At 45.3% G+C, this 13,256-nt stretch overlaps 1 protein-coding gene across 9 annotated transcripts in view; it reads right to left on the bottom strand.

Annotated features, from left to right (window-relative positions):
* Positions 1–13,256, bottom strand: part of AGTPBP1 (ATP/GTP binding carboxypeptidase 1) — a 94,503-nt gene that overhangs the window by 31,780 nt on the left and 49,467 nt on the right. For all 9 annotated transcript variants that reach the window (XM_077344625.1, XM_077344626.1, XM_077344628.1 and 6 more), the window contains 3 exons: positions 12,731–12,939; positions 10,563–10,740; positions 9,114–9,211 (listed from right to left, as the gene is read on the bottom strand). In XM_077344625.1, coding sequence (XP_077200740.1) covers positions 9,114–9,211; positions 10,563–10,740; positions 12,731–12,939 — 485 coding nt within the window. The remainder of the gene's footprint in view (positions 1–9,113; positions 9,212–10,562; positions 10,741–12,730; positions 12,940–13,256) is intronic.

Genomic DNA, 13,256 nt, shown 5'->3' with positions numbered 1-13,256 from the left:
TCTCCAGGAGTTGTCATCTATAGCAGGGGTAGTCAACCTGCGGTCCTCCAGACGTCCATGGAGTACAAATTCCCATCGGCCCCTGCCAGCGTTTGCTGGCAGGGGCTCATGGGAATTGTAGTCCATGGACATCTGGAGGACCACAGGTTGACTACCCCTGATCTATAGCATAGTGATGGACAAATGTGGCTCACAGGATTCCTATTTGGGGGGTGGGGGTAGGAAAAGGTGTCTAATCCCACAGCATGACCTGCATTGCTTCCTGCAGCAAATGGGCACCATGTACAGTTCTTCTTGCAGCAGAAAAAAGGAACTACGTTACATTAATATGCGACTGAGATCATTGCTTAATCTTCCATGCATCAATCCAATTTAGCATATGAGCTGCATAGGCCAGCACCATGTACATTGAGGTTCCATGTCATGCAGACGGCTGAGACATGAATAATGTACAGAACCCAAGCCTTGTGGCTTCATGACATAATCTCAAGGAACCATTCATATAACCCTTTGCCATCAAGTCATCTTGTGGGAAAAAGGACCTGCTGTTCTTGAATCATGCATACCAAGGAATCAAAGTCCTGTTTAATAACCCCGAATTTCGACAGTCGTATTTATAGTCTAAATTCATGTCCTGACCAGGTACCCTGTTTGACAATATTAGCATTATGTGTTCCCCAGCCACATAACAAGGCTTTGGTGAAGATCTCAAAGTAATGGGAGTCAGCATAGAGGTGTTCCCCCATAGAGATTACATGCAGTGTAGTGGTAGAGGGTCTGAGAGACCCTGCTTCAAATCCCTACTCTGCCATGAAATTCTGCAGGTGACTCTCAGCAGTCCTTTAAATTGTGAAAATTCTGGTGGAATTCATATAGACCCCATGAATTTCACACTTCAATAGGGAGTGAGCAGGAGTCGACTAAAGATGGCGCCGTAATTGCTGGACTTCTATCCAGCTCTTAAGCCATGCCGAGGGTCAGGAGCATCTGCATCTGCACCTGGCAGACCTGAGCAGATACGCAAATCTGCTCGCCGGTCGCCCCAGGAACCGGGAACGGCATCCTGAGGGTCCTACAGATCCGTGGGGAGGTAGGGAGACCGAACTCTCCAGATCAACAGCGGCGTGTGCTCAAGGTCATGATGGCGCCCTTGTCACAAACAACTCTCTAAGCTTGAAACGACCAGCTGACCCTACATTCTTCCCAGACCATCTTTTACCAGACTGACAGGAGCTGAAGTTTACAACAGTAAGGATTGAAAGCTTTCTGGCTTTTCCTTTTCTTTTCCCACAAGCTCTTCCCCTCCCCCCAACCAATTTACAAGTGAATTCCCTCTTTCGTCGAGTGAGAGACTCCCAGCTAATTATACCCACTAACCAAACAAAGAGAGAGCTTTGAAGATTTGTTGGTGAAAGTTCAGTGGGGGAAACTGACTTGATACGGAGATCGACGAACTGATAATTTGGGATCGCTTGTGCTCCCACGAGACCTCACGAGACTTTCTGTTTATAGTTTGTGACTGCCTAGAACTATGGAAGAATTAACTAAGGCACAGCTTTTCCATTTGTTATGCGAAGGAAACTCAAAGATACTGAAAGCAGTCAATAAGCTGGAAAAGGAAATCCGTGGGATTAAGGGGGAGCTTTTGGACGGAGCCCATTGTCTGGAGAGACCAGCTGATGACGCAGCTCAGCCAACAATAAATCAAACGAAACTTCAATGTTTGGAAGTTAATCAACAGGAGAGGGAGAGAGCTAGAGATGTAAAAACTCAAAGTACCTTTGAAGAACTTGGGAAAACAGATTTAAGGAAGGAAAGCACCGAAAACCTGGAAGTCTATTTAGAGCAGGAAGTGACTTGGATCAGCAAAATAAAAAGAGTCTATTCAAAAGCGACAGCACCCAGGAAGCTATCAGGAGATATTTCTGACTGACCAGAGGAAGAGATCCAGATAGATAAAGTATACAGAGCCTACTCAAAGGCGACTGCAAGCAAGAATCAAGTAAGAGACTTCTTTGGCCCTGACAGAAGGACAATCAGAAACACTCTACTATGGAAAAAAACACAATTTCATTTGCTGCGACCACCTGAAGGATGAGTTGAACAATGGAGTATTCTCCTGGCTTCCTGTGGGAAAGACAGCAGCAGTAACTTTTAGGACAGGACCAATATATGAAGGGAACTGACTTTATATCATCTAAGGCAATAATAGAATATATCCTTATAATAGATTATACTCTCATATGTATTAACAACTACTCTGCTAAGAAAGATGGTAATAACTTCTAGATCAGGATCAATAGGTGATGGGAACTGAATATGTATGCCAATATGTATGCTAAAAGAGGATGACAAACTATACTTCATAGGTATTAACAAGACGGCAGCAGTAACTCTTAGGTCAGGGCCAATTTATGAAGGGGACTGACCTTATATCATTTAAGATAATAACAGAATATATTCTTATAATAGATCATATTCTCATATGTATTAACAATCACTTTGCTAAGAAAAATGGTAAAAACTTCTAGATTAGGAATAATATGTGATGGGAACTGAATATGTATGTTAAAAGAGGATGGCAAACCATATCAGCTGGTCGCTTTTTTCTTAATTTTTCTGTAAAAGCTTCATATAATAATAAATAATAAAATTAAAAAGAGGATGACAAACTATACTTCATAGGTATTAACAAGACGGCAGCAGTAACTCTTAGGTCAGGGCCAATTTATGAAGGGGACTGACCTTATATCATTTAAGATAATAACAGAATATATTCTTATAATAGATCATATTCTCATATGTATTAACAATCACTTTGCTAAGAAAAATGGTAAAAACTTCTAGATTAGGAATAATATGTGATGGGAACTGAATATGTATGTTAAAAGAGGATGGCAAACCATATCAGTTGGTCGCTTTTTTCTTAATTTTTCTGTAAAAGCTTCATATAATAATAAATAATAAAATTATGAAAAAAAAATAGGGAGTGAGCACAGATTACTCATGAATGGTGAAGAATCATAACCTGGACATCATGTCTCTGGTTGAATATTAAGACTGGAATCAAAATGTGACAGGAAACATGCCAGAGTATCCAGTCACTGAAATAGGGATACCCCCAGCAACTATGTAGCCTGAAGCGAGCCACTACAATTGCAATATAAATTGTGAATAATCTAGTTGAAAAGTATCATATTATACATAATGAACAGCATTATGTACACAGGTAGGAACGTTGTACTTGGTATGCCACCCAAAATACAGGATAGACCTTTTGTCTATGCTCCTTAGTATTATTAAATTTCACTAGAAATATAGCCCATTGCAGATTGAAATGCAATGGGCGCTAGCAGTTATCCCCCCCCCCCGCTCCGTGGAGCAGCCTACCTAAAGCGTAGGAGGGAGGGAGAGCCATTCTCCCTCCCTCTCTTAGTTTCGTCCTTCCAGCTGCCCTGGCCGGTCGTAGTGAGCTCCTCAGGCTCTTCTCTGAGCTTGGCTGGCTGATGGGCAGGAGAAGGAGGCTTCGAGCCAGTGGCAGCAGCAAAATCCTTGCAGCAGGAAGAGGCGATGGGGCGTCAGGGGCGGGGCGGACGTCTCCGGCGGCGCCGCTGATGGGGCGGCGAACGTAGCTTCCGGCGGCGGCGCAGCAGAAGCGGCTGTACTGTTGGGCTGACGGCCCCACCGGCTTCGGGGCGGTCAGCGACTCGGCGGCGGGCTGCGGGGCTCGTTGTTGTTGAGCAGGCTGCGGTCCAGCTTCTTCTGCCTGGGAGCCAGCTGATCCTGCAGGCGCCGCGTCCGCCAGTCCAGGTACCGGCTCCACATGCAGCTCGCCTGCCAGCCCACCAGCAACGCCGAGCCGAAGGCCAGCAGGACAGCCAACAGCAGCGGCCGTTCCGACAGCGGTAGGAAGCGTCAGGCCGCGTCAGGCAGGGAGTCCCCGGCAGTCGCGCTGTGCGCGGCTGCCGGGGACTCCCTGCCCGGAGGCCTGACGCGGCGAGAGGCGCTTCGCGCCTCTCGCCGCGTCAGGCCTCCGGGCAGGGAGCCCCCGGCAGCCGCGCACAGCGCGACTGCCGGGGGCTCCCTCAGGCAGCGGCCTGACGCGGCGAGAGGCGCTTCGCGCCTCTCTCCGCGTCAGGTCGGGAGCAACTGAGAGCCGCGCTGCGCGCGGCTCTCAGTTCCTGGGGCTGGGAATCGGAGGGACCAATCGGCAGGCGCTTTGCGCCTGCCGATTGGTCCCTCCGATTGTCTGTCATGAGGAAGGGTCCAATCTGGACCCTTCCTCATCCCGGACTCATCCCGCCCCAGGACCCCTTACTGCTTTATTTAGACCGTGGCGCCCGCGGCGCCACGGGCGGTTTACAGATATGGGTGAGAGTTAATTTTAAATATTTTTAATTTGTTATATATTTATCAGATGATATGATGGTATATATTAGCCTCTTGCAGTGCAGGGTGATAAGGCAGCTGACATGCTGTCTGAAGCTCTGACCATGAGGCTGGGAGTTCGATCCCAGCAGCTGGCTCAAGGTTGACTCAGCCTTCCATCCTTCTGAGGTCGGTAAAATGAATACTCAGCTTGCTAGGGGGCAAAACAATAATGACTGGAAAGGGAATGGCAAACCACTCTGTATTGAGTCTGCCAAGAAAACGCTAGAGGGCGTCACCACAAGGGTCAGACATGACTCGGTGCTTGCACAGGGGATACCTTTACCTTTATGACCGTATATGGTCATGCTGACCCTTCCATCCTCCATAAAAATGGCCAATGATGGGCCTGGAGGAGGTGGGAAGTAGAGTGTCCCTAGGTGGAAGTGTACACAGTTATGCTTCCCAATCATCTTAAGCACAACTGTGCCACTTATTGGGTTTCTCAATAATAAAATAGCTGAGAAAGGCTGATCTATATACACGTATAAACTGTTATTAAGGATGGCTACCACTTCATTGATCAGAAACAGTGAATGGACAGAAGCTATATCAAGTGCTCTGCATCATAAATATACAAATACAAAAATACAGATTATTATTATAATAGTTTCCCAAACATGGGCACAATAGGATAAGTTTCCAGAAAATATACAATACACTCCCAATGCTCGGGCTATGGATTCCCTGGGGCTTGTGGGATTTCCATTCCTGGCATCCCCTTTGAGTGGATGGGATTGGTTGGTAGATCTGGCCAGGATACCAAAAGATCCCAAACTATGTGGAACCTGCATGCTTACCATTGCCAATGTTTTGGCCATCAATCTGAATACCTTAATATGCCCAAGCATCTCATAAATCAGGGCACTAAATAATAGCTTACTCTCAAAGATCCCCCAGGTTTTAGATCTAATTCTGGGTACCATGATTAGTCAAGAATAGTGTTGTATTACAATATTGGCTGGCACTGCTGTATTGTGGTATTTTGCCTCACTTCTTGAAGCATTTAATTGTTACTTTCTCCATTCGAGCCATTCAGCCACTATGGACTTTTGCCAGTGGATCCTTATACTCAGGAAGGCATCAATGACAGATGACCAACTTGTCCCAAAGGGACCTTTGATGCATGCTCACTACTGACTTGCAGTTCACTGCCCTTTGTTCATGGTACCTAATGAGGTCTTATATGTACCATATGTCCTTCCCTACATTTCAAAGGGAGGGGGAGTGACAAATAGATCTAACTATTGAGGTTGTACATCCAAATAATGGAGTTGTCTCTGGGATGCTTAATTTAATACAATCTAAAATAAGCCTACACATCCTATGCTAGAAACTGCACCAAAGATTCACTCATAGCAGCAGCAGGCAATGGCATCTATATAGACGTGGACCCCATGTCTATCCTCCTGCCCAATCTGTCATAGGAGTTAGGAATGTGGACAGAAATGATGCTCAAAACTAGGGAAGTGCACTATTACCATTGCCTAACCTTTAAATTTCCCCTGTGCTATGTGGCAACACTTGGCAGTGATGCTCAGTGGTGCTGCTTGGCAGCAACTGTTGGTACCAAGGCTCAGCAATACCAAAGCTTGGCAGCAACATTCGGTGGTATCATATTTGTGGCAAGCATGCTCATGGGCATTATTCATTGGAGACCTGACAAAATGGTGAGTTGCATCTCGACACCAATGGTATCCCTCAGCACCAAATGACTTGCATCAGTGGTCCCCAACTTTTATATCACCGGGGACCGTTCAACAATTGACAATTTTACTGAGGCCCAGTGACGGGGGTAGTCTTTTGCCGAGGGACGTCGCCCCTGCTGGCTGAGCCCCTGCTCCCACTTGCTTTCCCCCTGGCGTCCCACCACCCGCTGGGGGGGGGGGGTGCCAGCAGCAGCTGGGCAGTGCCATGCTGAGAGGGAGCCCCAGCCATGGTGGCCGCTGGAGAGCACCAAAGGTGAGCCGGTGACAGAGTGACATGGCAGCCCCCGAGGCAGCAGCCAGGGAGGAGGATGAGGAGGAGCTGCGGCCCGGTACCGACTGATCCACGGACTGGTACCGGTCCCCAGCCCGTGGGTTGGGGACCACTGACTTACATGATCAAGGATTCTCAATGCCGGGAAGTCCTTAGATTGCCAGCATCAAGAGAGAAAGAGCGTCTGCCAACATGTATCCCCATACGATGTTGTATGTAAATCGCCCTGAGCCATATGGAAGGGCGGTATAGAAATCAAATCTTTAATCCGCTCCTGCGGAGCGGATTAAATAAAACAGTAAGAGCTCCTGGGGAGGAGTTAGGGTGGGACCCGTCCAGGATAAAAACTTGGAGGGCCCTCCAAATGTCCTCATTTCTTGCCCCCCACAAATCCTCCAGCACAATCCCTACTACCTCCCTCGCCCCACAGACCCCGCTCGCTGCCGCTTCTTACACTACACGCACAGACACACACACAGCCCTTCGGGAATACTCTCCCTCGCCCCCAAGGCCCCTTCCCGCGTCGCCACCTCTCTGTCCGCTACACAAACACACACACACTCCCACCCACGCATCGAACAATCAACCCCCCCTCGGCCTTCAGAACCCTCCCCGCCACGCCGCCAGACACCGACCGACACATTGCCCATCCCGCTTCGCGAACGTCCTCGCCCTTCCGGACATCCCTCCGCCACCCATTCCCAGACATCCCTCCCGGACATCCCTCCAGACACCGACCGGCACATAGCCCATCCTGCTCCGCGAACGTCCTCGCCCTTCCCACCCTCACCCCAACCTTCCCTTTACCCTGCCGATCACCCCGCGCCTCCTTACCGTTCCCTTCTCCTCTCCTCCACCGCCCATTCCCGGACATCCCTCCGGCCCTGCGGCTAGGCCGCGCACCCCGCGCAGCCCCAGCCACGGCCCTAGACTGAGCCAGGCATGTGCGGATTCTCGCACATGCCTGGTTGCCCTGCCCTGCCCCCTGCCCCAGGACTGCCCCACGCCCCTCCACAACACATGCACGCCCTGCCGTGCATGTGTTTCCCCTCTCCCTGTCCCCCGCGCCGCACACCCAACACCCCCGGCAAGCCGCAGCAGTCGCCGCACCGCCACAGCCGATCTGGATCCCCCCCCAAAACCCCATGCGCCTGTACGCACGCACCTGCCCGCCGCCGGAACGACCCGTCCCCACCCCGCGCCCTCCACCCAACACTCCCTAGCACTGCCGCCCGCCCTCCCCGACCTTCTACTCCCTTGCCCATTTTTACAAATGGGCTCTAGTAAATAAATAAATAAATAACATCAGATTTTGATATTGAGGAGAAGGTGCCTGCCAGCAGTGAAGAGACAAACAGCATCTACAAGGGAACAATAAATGGGCCGATGCCCGACTTCTTTTGTCTCCTTCACTGGTGGGCTAGGTGTGGCCCTAGAGAGGGCAGATCCCTCATCCAGTTAGGCACCACCAGGACTGGCACTGAGCTCACTGAGGTATCTACTGGCCCATAAATCACTTGCTTTTTTTGCCAATGGGCTAGGTGCAGCCCTAGACAGAGCAGATTCCTTGTCCAATTAGGCAGCACTGGGACTGGCACTGAGCCCATAAATCAGCCACTTGCGCTATCTCTCCTTGTGGATTTGAGGCACGGAGACCATTTCCCAAAGAGTTTCCAGCCTCTGCCCTTCCTTCCCTTAATTTTTGGGGTGATTTGGCAGCAAGGCTGAGGTACTACCGAGGTTCTCTGTCAGGACAGAGGCAACAGACTCAGTGCTCCCCACTTTGGGTCATTTCTGTCTCACCTTTATTTGTTGTTTATTTAAATAAACAAGGCCATATCTTCAACAACAATGGCTGAAAATATCAGAATTACAAGTCATTCACCTCTCATTACGTATGCAAGGTAAATATTCTGCTTCAGCTCGATAAACAGACCTCTCTCATCAGCGGGAAAAAGAGCACTGAGGGAGGAGTGCTTGCCCTTCCCACATCACATGATTTTGAGGCGGGAACATCAGCCTCCTCTGTGAGGGTAAAGGGAGAACTCCTGTGATCTAAAAATATTGATTTAAAGCTTGCTAGCTCTTCTCCGCAGCAGGCCTATGAAAGCACAGTCCCATGTGTGACTACACAGAAGCCACAAGATGAAAAGCAAATTATTTGAAGTCCTCAGGGACTTTCTCCCTTGTTTTGTGCATAGAGCACAGACTGAAAACTTTCTAGTATGCTACACTACAATGTCCAACACAGCAAAATGATCCCAGTTTGTAGGCTAGAAGTTAACCACAGGTTTTTTTCCAAATCAGACACCATAGCAATTATAGTCCAAATAAAACAGTGTCTTAAATTTGCATGAAGAGAGCTTCTGAGGTGGATGACAGCCAAGGGATTTTACAGGCTCATTTGTGATGTGTAAATGCTGCACTATTGCAAATACTCAAGATGATCCAAGAAAAATTCTTACGGACTCATGCTGGTTAATTGGCACATACATTTTGTAATCACTGTACTGCTTAATGCCCCAATATGTCAAGTGTCATGCTACACAATAAACAAATACCTACAAATTAGATCTCACAATTACATTTATTAAATAAGCAGTCAATAATATATATGAGAAATACTTTAGTAGTGTGAAACAGATATTAGTGTGTTTCTTATTCTGAGTTTTTCTATGACAGGCAACAACAATTCTAGCACTAACCTTAAAATGTTGCTCTATGTCATCTTCAATAGCATTTTCAATCTCAGTATCTGTTTCGGTGTCATCATTGTCATCACTTTCATCTACTACGTCATCCACTGTGATATAAAATGCTCTATAAGTAGGGCAGATGGTACGCTTTCTACAACATATACATCCCAGAAAAGAAATGATGCATGTGAAACTTTTCACTCACCAACTGAAACCTAATACCACATATGAATTCAAATCCCCATGAGACCATGCATACTTGACCACAGATTCTCCTTCTCACAGCAACTAATAGACTTTTACAGCTAGGTTAACGTGAAGCTGATGGATCTGAAGTAGATCCATGGCACTTCATGTTGTGTTGTTTTAGAATTCTTCTCACAAAAGGGAAAAGTTTTCTGTTTGCAAACATGTCTTCTTGAAGTCTGCATTGGCAGATATAGGAATGCAGAGACACAACTGGCAGTAGCAATGAATTTAACAGCATGGGAGATAGGTGGAGGAACAGCAAAGAATGAAGAAAAAGAAAGACAGCCTAATTACTAAGACTGGCTTAAACAAGGGTGGACCTATAACTGGCAATGTTCTCAGGAACACCTTTCCATGCCTGAAAAGGCACATACCCAGTAAAGTATGAATGGAAGCAAAAGTGACTTTAAAAAAAACAAGTATACATCAGGAAGCCATTACTTATCACTATTTCCAAATGTACCACACACTTATGCACTGTCAATGATAAACCTAAGATGCTGATGCTTGTAAAAACTTTCACGGCAGATACAAAAACCAATTTCAACTTAAAAAAAAAATCTAATCTTCTATTCAAAAAAAGGTTTGATGATATATAGAACACATTTTAAGACTGACATCAGAGCAAGGTTAATGCAGTCAGATAAATTAAAGGCAATAGATTACTCAAGAAAACAAAAAAAAATGTTTGCTTAATGGATCAAAATTAAAATTATGGTTTCTTGTTTTCAGCTTTTAACATACAGACATACATCTGAGTTTTCAAAAAGCTATTAAATCCATTAAAATGTGTACATTAAGAAGAATCTACATTAAATTGTATATCAAGATCTCAGCAGTATAAACAAAAAAGAACACAATTGTAAGTTTCTACAGTTTATACGTTTCTTGTGGCGAAAGGTGGTAAGGCAGCTGACATGCTGTCTGAAGCTCTGACCATGAGGCTGGGAGTTCGATCCCAGCAGCCAGCTCAAGGTTGATTCAGCCTTCCATCCTTCCGAGGTTGGTAAAATGAGTACCCAGCTTGCTGGGGGGCAAAACGGTAATGACTCGGGAAGGGAATGGCAAACCACCCTGTACTGAGTCTGCCAAGAAAACGATAGAGGGCGTCACCCCAAGGGTCAGGCATGACTCGGTGCTTACACAGCTATATAATTTTCTTTACGATTGAGAAAAGAGGAAATCATTATGTTTCAGAATTAACCATACCTTCGGGAGGCAAACTGTACAGCTGAGCCACTGGTCCATTACCAGGGATGACAGGTAATTGGAAATGGAAAACACTTTTAATGGTGGGTAGTGGAAGACGATTTTTTGGATAACATTTTCTCATTATCAGACTGGAAGTGTTGACTAATGGATCAAGAGTTCTTACTGCAAGGCATTCCTAATAACAAAAATAAGTCACAATATAGTAAAACACTGTGTGCCATGTACTTTGCTTTTTATGAACTATAGCTGTTCTGTGATAGTAGGCAAAAAGCTTTTTATATATATATATACTGTATATACTTGCATATAAGCCGACCCACCTAATTTTACCACAAAATCTGGGCACTTATTGACTCACATATAAGCTGAGGGTGGGAAATGCTCCATCATCACAGGATCTCCCATCCAGCATTGTCATTCCTTTTGCCATTGAATGCAAAAGGAAAAAAAGATCAGAGTCCCTCAGTCAAACCATTGATGTCCTACAAGCTGCCAGAGCAAGCTCAGCTTGCACTACACATTTGCAAAAGGCAATGCAACGATTGGCTGGCTGGAGCAGGCTAGTTCAATAACTGTATATACCCACGTATAAGCATTGTCTCCAAAGAAATCTCCAAGCTTTTAGAAATGGTTCAGAAAATGAAACTGATCCAGAAACTGGCACAAAAATGCTAAGAAGCGATGAAAATACAAATAGGAACCCTTCAAAGCTTGACAGGCACTGTGGCCTGCCAATAACTAAGTTCCTTCCCAATTGTTGCTATGGGACTCAGATCTATATAACCATAGGACGACCGCATTCCAATTGTTGGCTCTGCAGTTTTGGATAGAGAGGTGTACTTGTGAGATAATTTTGCTGTGCCAAGGGGCTTTGCTTTGTTCCTTCCTGTTTTCCCACACCCCAGGGCTGCTGATTGGCGGTTTGGAGCTGGACTGACAAGCGGAGGGCCCAATGGGCACCCTTCCTCAACCCGGACAGGGCCCGCCCTCGGGGCCCTTACTCTATTATTTAATCCGCTCCGTAGGAGTGGTTAAAGATATATATTGGCCTTTGGCTCACAGGTATGGGGAAGTTTTAGTCCAAAGACTGTTCCCCAACTGTCAGATTCCTTTGGTTTCCAGTACTTGGAATTTAAAACAATATTTTGTGAGTGCCAGGGGGACTGGGGCCAGCCATTTTGTGGGTTGGTCATATTAACCATGGCAGCCATTATGTGAAAGCACAAAATTTCAAAAATATTCATTGGCTCAATGAGATTCAGTACCCTGAAATAGATGGTTCAGTTAGAGGCTCTCTTGCTACAGCTTTACTGTTTATAAATTAATGTTATTCCTAGATCATCCTGAGACCTAGTTGCAACTGCTGCTAACCATTTGGGAAGTATCATAGCCCATGGAATCAATGCATTATTTTAAGCAGCTGAAGAAGATATTTAATTAAGTGCAAGGGCTGGATAAAAAAAATCAAAGCAGCAAACAAATAGCCATGAACACATTTATTTATTTATTTATTTATTTATTATATTTATATACCGCCCTCCCCGGGGGCTCAGGGCGGTTTACATAATAACATAAGAACACTGTCCCAAGTGGGATGCTATGGCAAGGACTGCAATCCAGTTGTTTGACCCTAATGACCCATTCATCAGTAGAAATTGGAGCATACTTTGGAGCACAGCTTCTGTACAAAATCATTTGAATCAGTACTGATAGATTCAAATGGGTAGCCGTGTTGGTCTGAAGTAGCACAATAGTCTGACAAAGAGTGCTTGCACTCGAAAGCTCACGCCCTGAATAAATCTTTGTTGGTCTTAAAGGTGCTACTGGACTCTGATTCTATTGAATCAATACTGTAACTCTTGTTTTCCTTTTTTAAAATGTACATGCATAGGCCTTCCCTGTGATAATAAAAAGCCTAAATTACAAGGGAAAGAATATTGATTATGAGACAAAATCATTATGACATGTATATTCAAGTGCAAGGTACCCATCAAAAGTAGCTGATCAGATTTCACCATGAAGGAAGGTTTTTCAATTAAGAAAAGTAACAGTTTCCAGGATTTTATTCAACACAAATTTTGCAATATTTAGGAAAGATTTTTGGAATGATATTAAGAGCACATAAAAACACTTCCCTGTTCAGTCATAGCAACTCAAGTACTTACTTGTGATGTGTTGTAAAGAATTTTCATCCCATTGACATCAAGAAATGCTTTTCTTCCCAGCTTGGTGTTTGTAACATTCTTAACACACTGCAAGATTCCTTTGCGGATCAACATATGTCTATGCCGACTATCATGACGGTGCCAGTCTACATAGATTGTTAAAAGCACGTGGACATAGCCTCTGTCTACCGCTCTTCTAGAATTCGTTTCTTGGGGGGAGGAAATGTCAAAGATATCAAGCCATTTTAAAGTATCAAGCCATAACTATCAAATGAGTGATTTTTTGAGAAAATTTTCTGATAGCAACCTAGTACCAATAACCTGGTACTACCAGTATGATATATATTAATTTTATTCTCACATAACCAGTTTAGGCAAATGTTAATGTTGGAACATATAAAGTGGTTCTTAAAGTTTCTTAAACCTGACAGAGAATCCAATGTTTCATTGCCAAAATATTGATCTTAACATATCCAGTGTAGTAACTCAGTATGATATAATGGCTAGCTTGTTGGATTTAGATTGG

This window comes from Paroedura picta, chromosome 7, assembly GCF_049243985.1.
Source record: "Paroedura picta isolate Pp20150507F chromosome 7, Ppicta_v3.0, whole genome shotgun sequence".
Classification (NCBI taxonomy): Eukaryota; Metazoa; Chordata; class Lepidosauria; order Squamata; family Gekkonidae; genus Paroedura; species Paroedura picta.
Note: the sequence above shows the minus strand (reverse complement) of the source record. Positions and strands in the feature narration are given on the sequence as shown.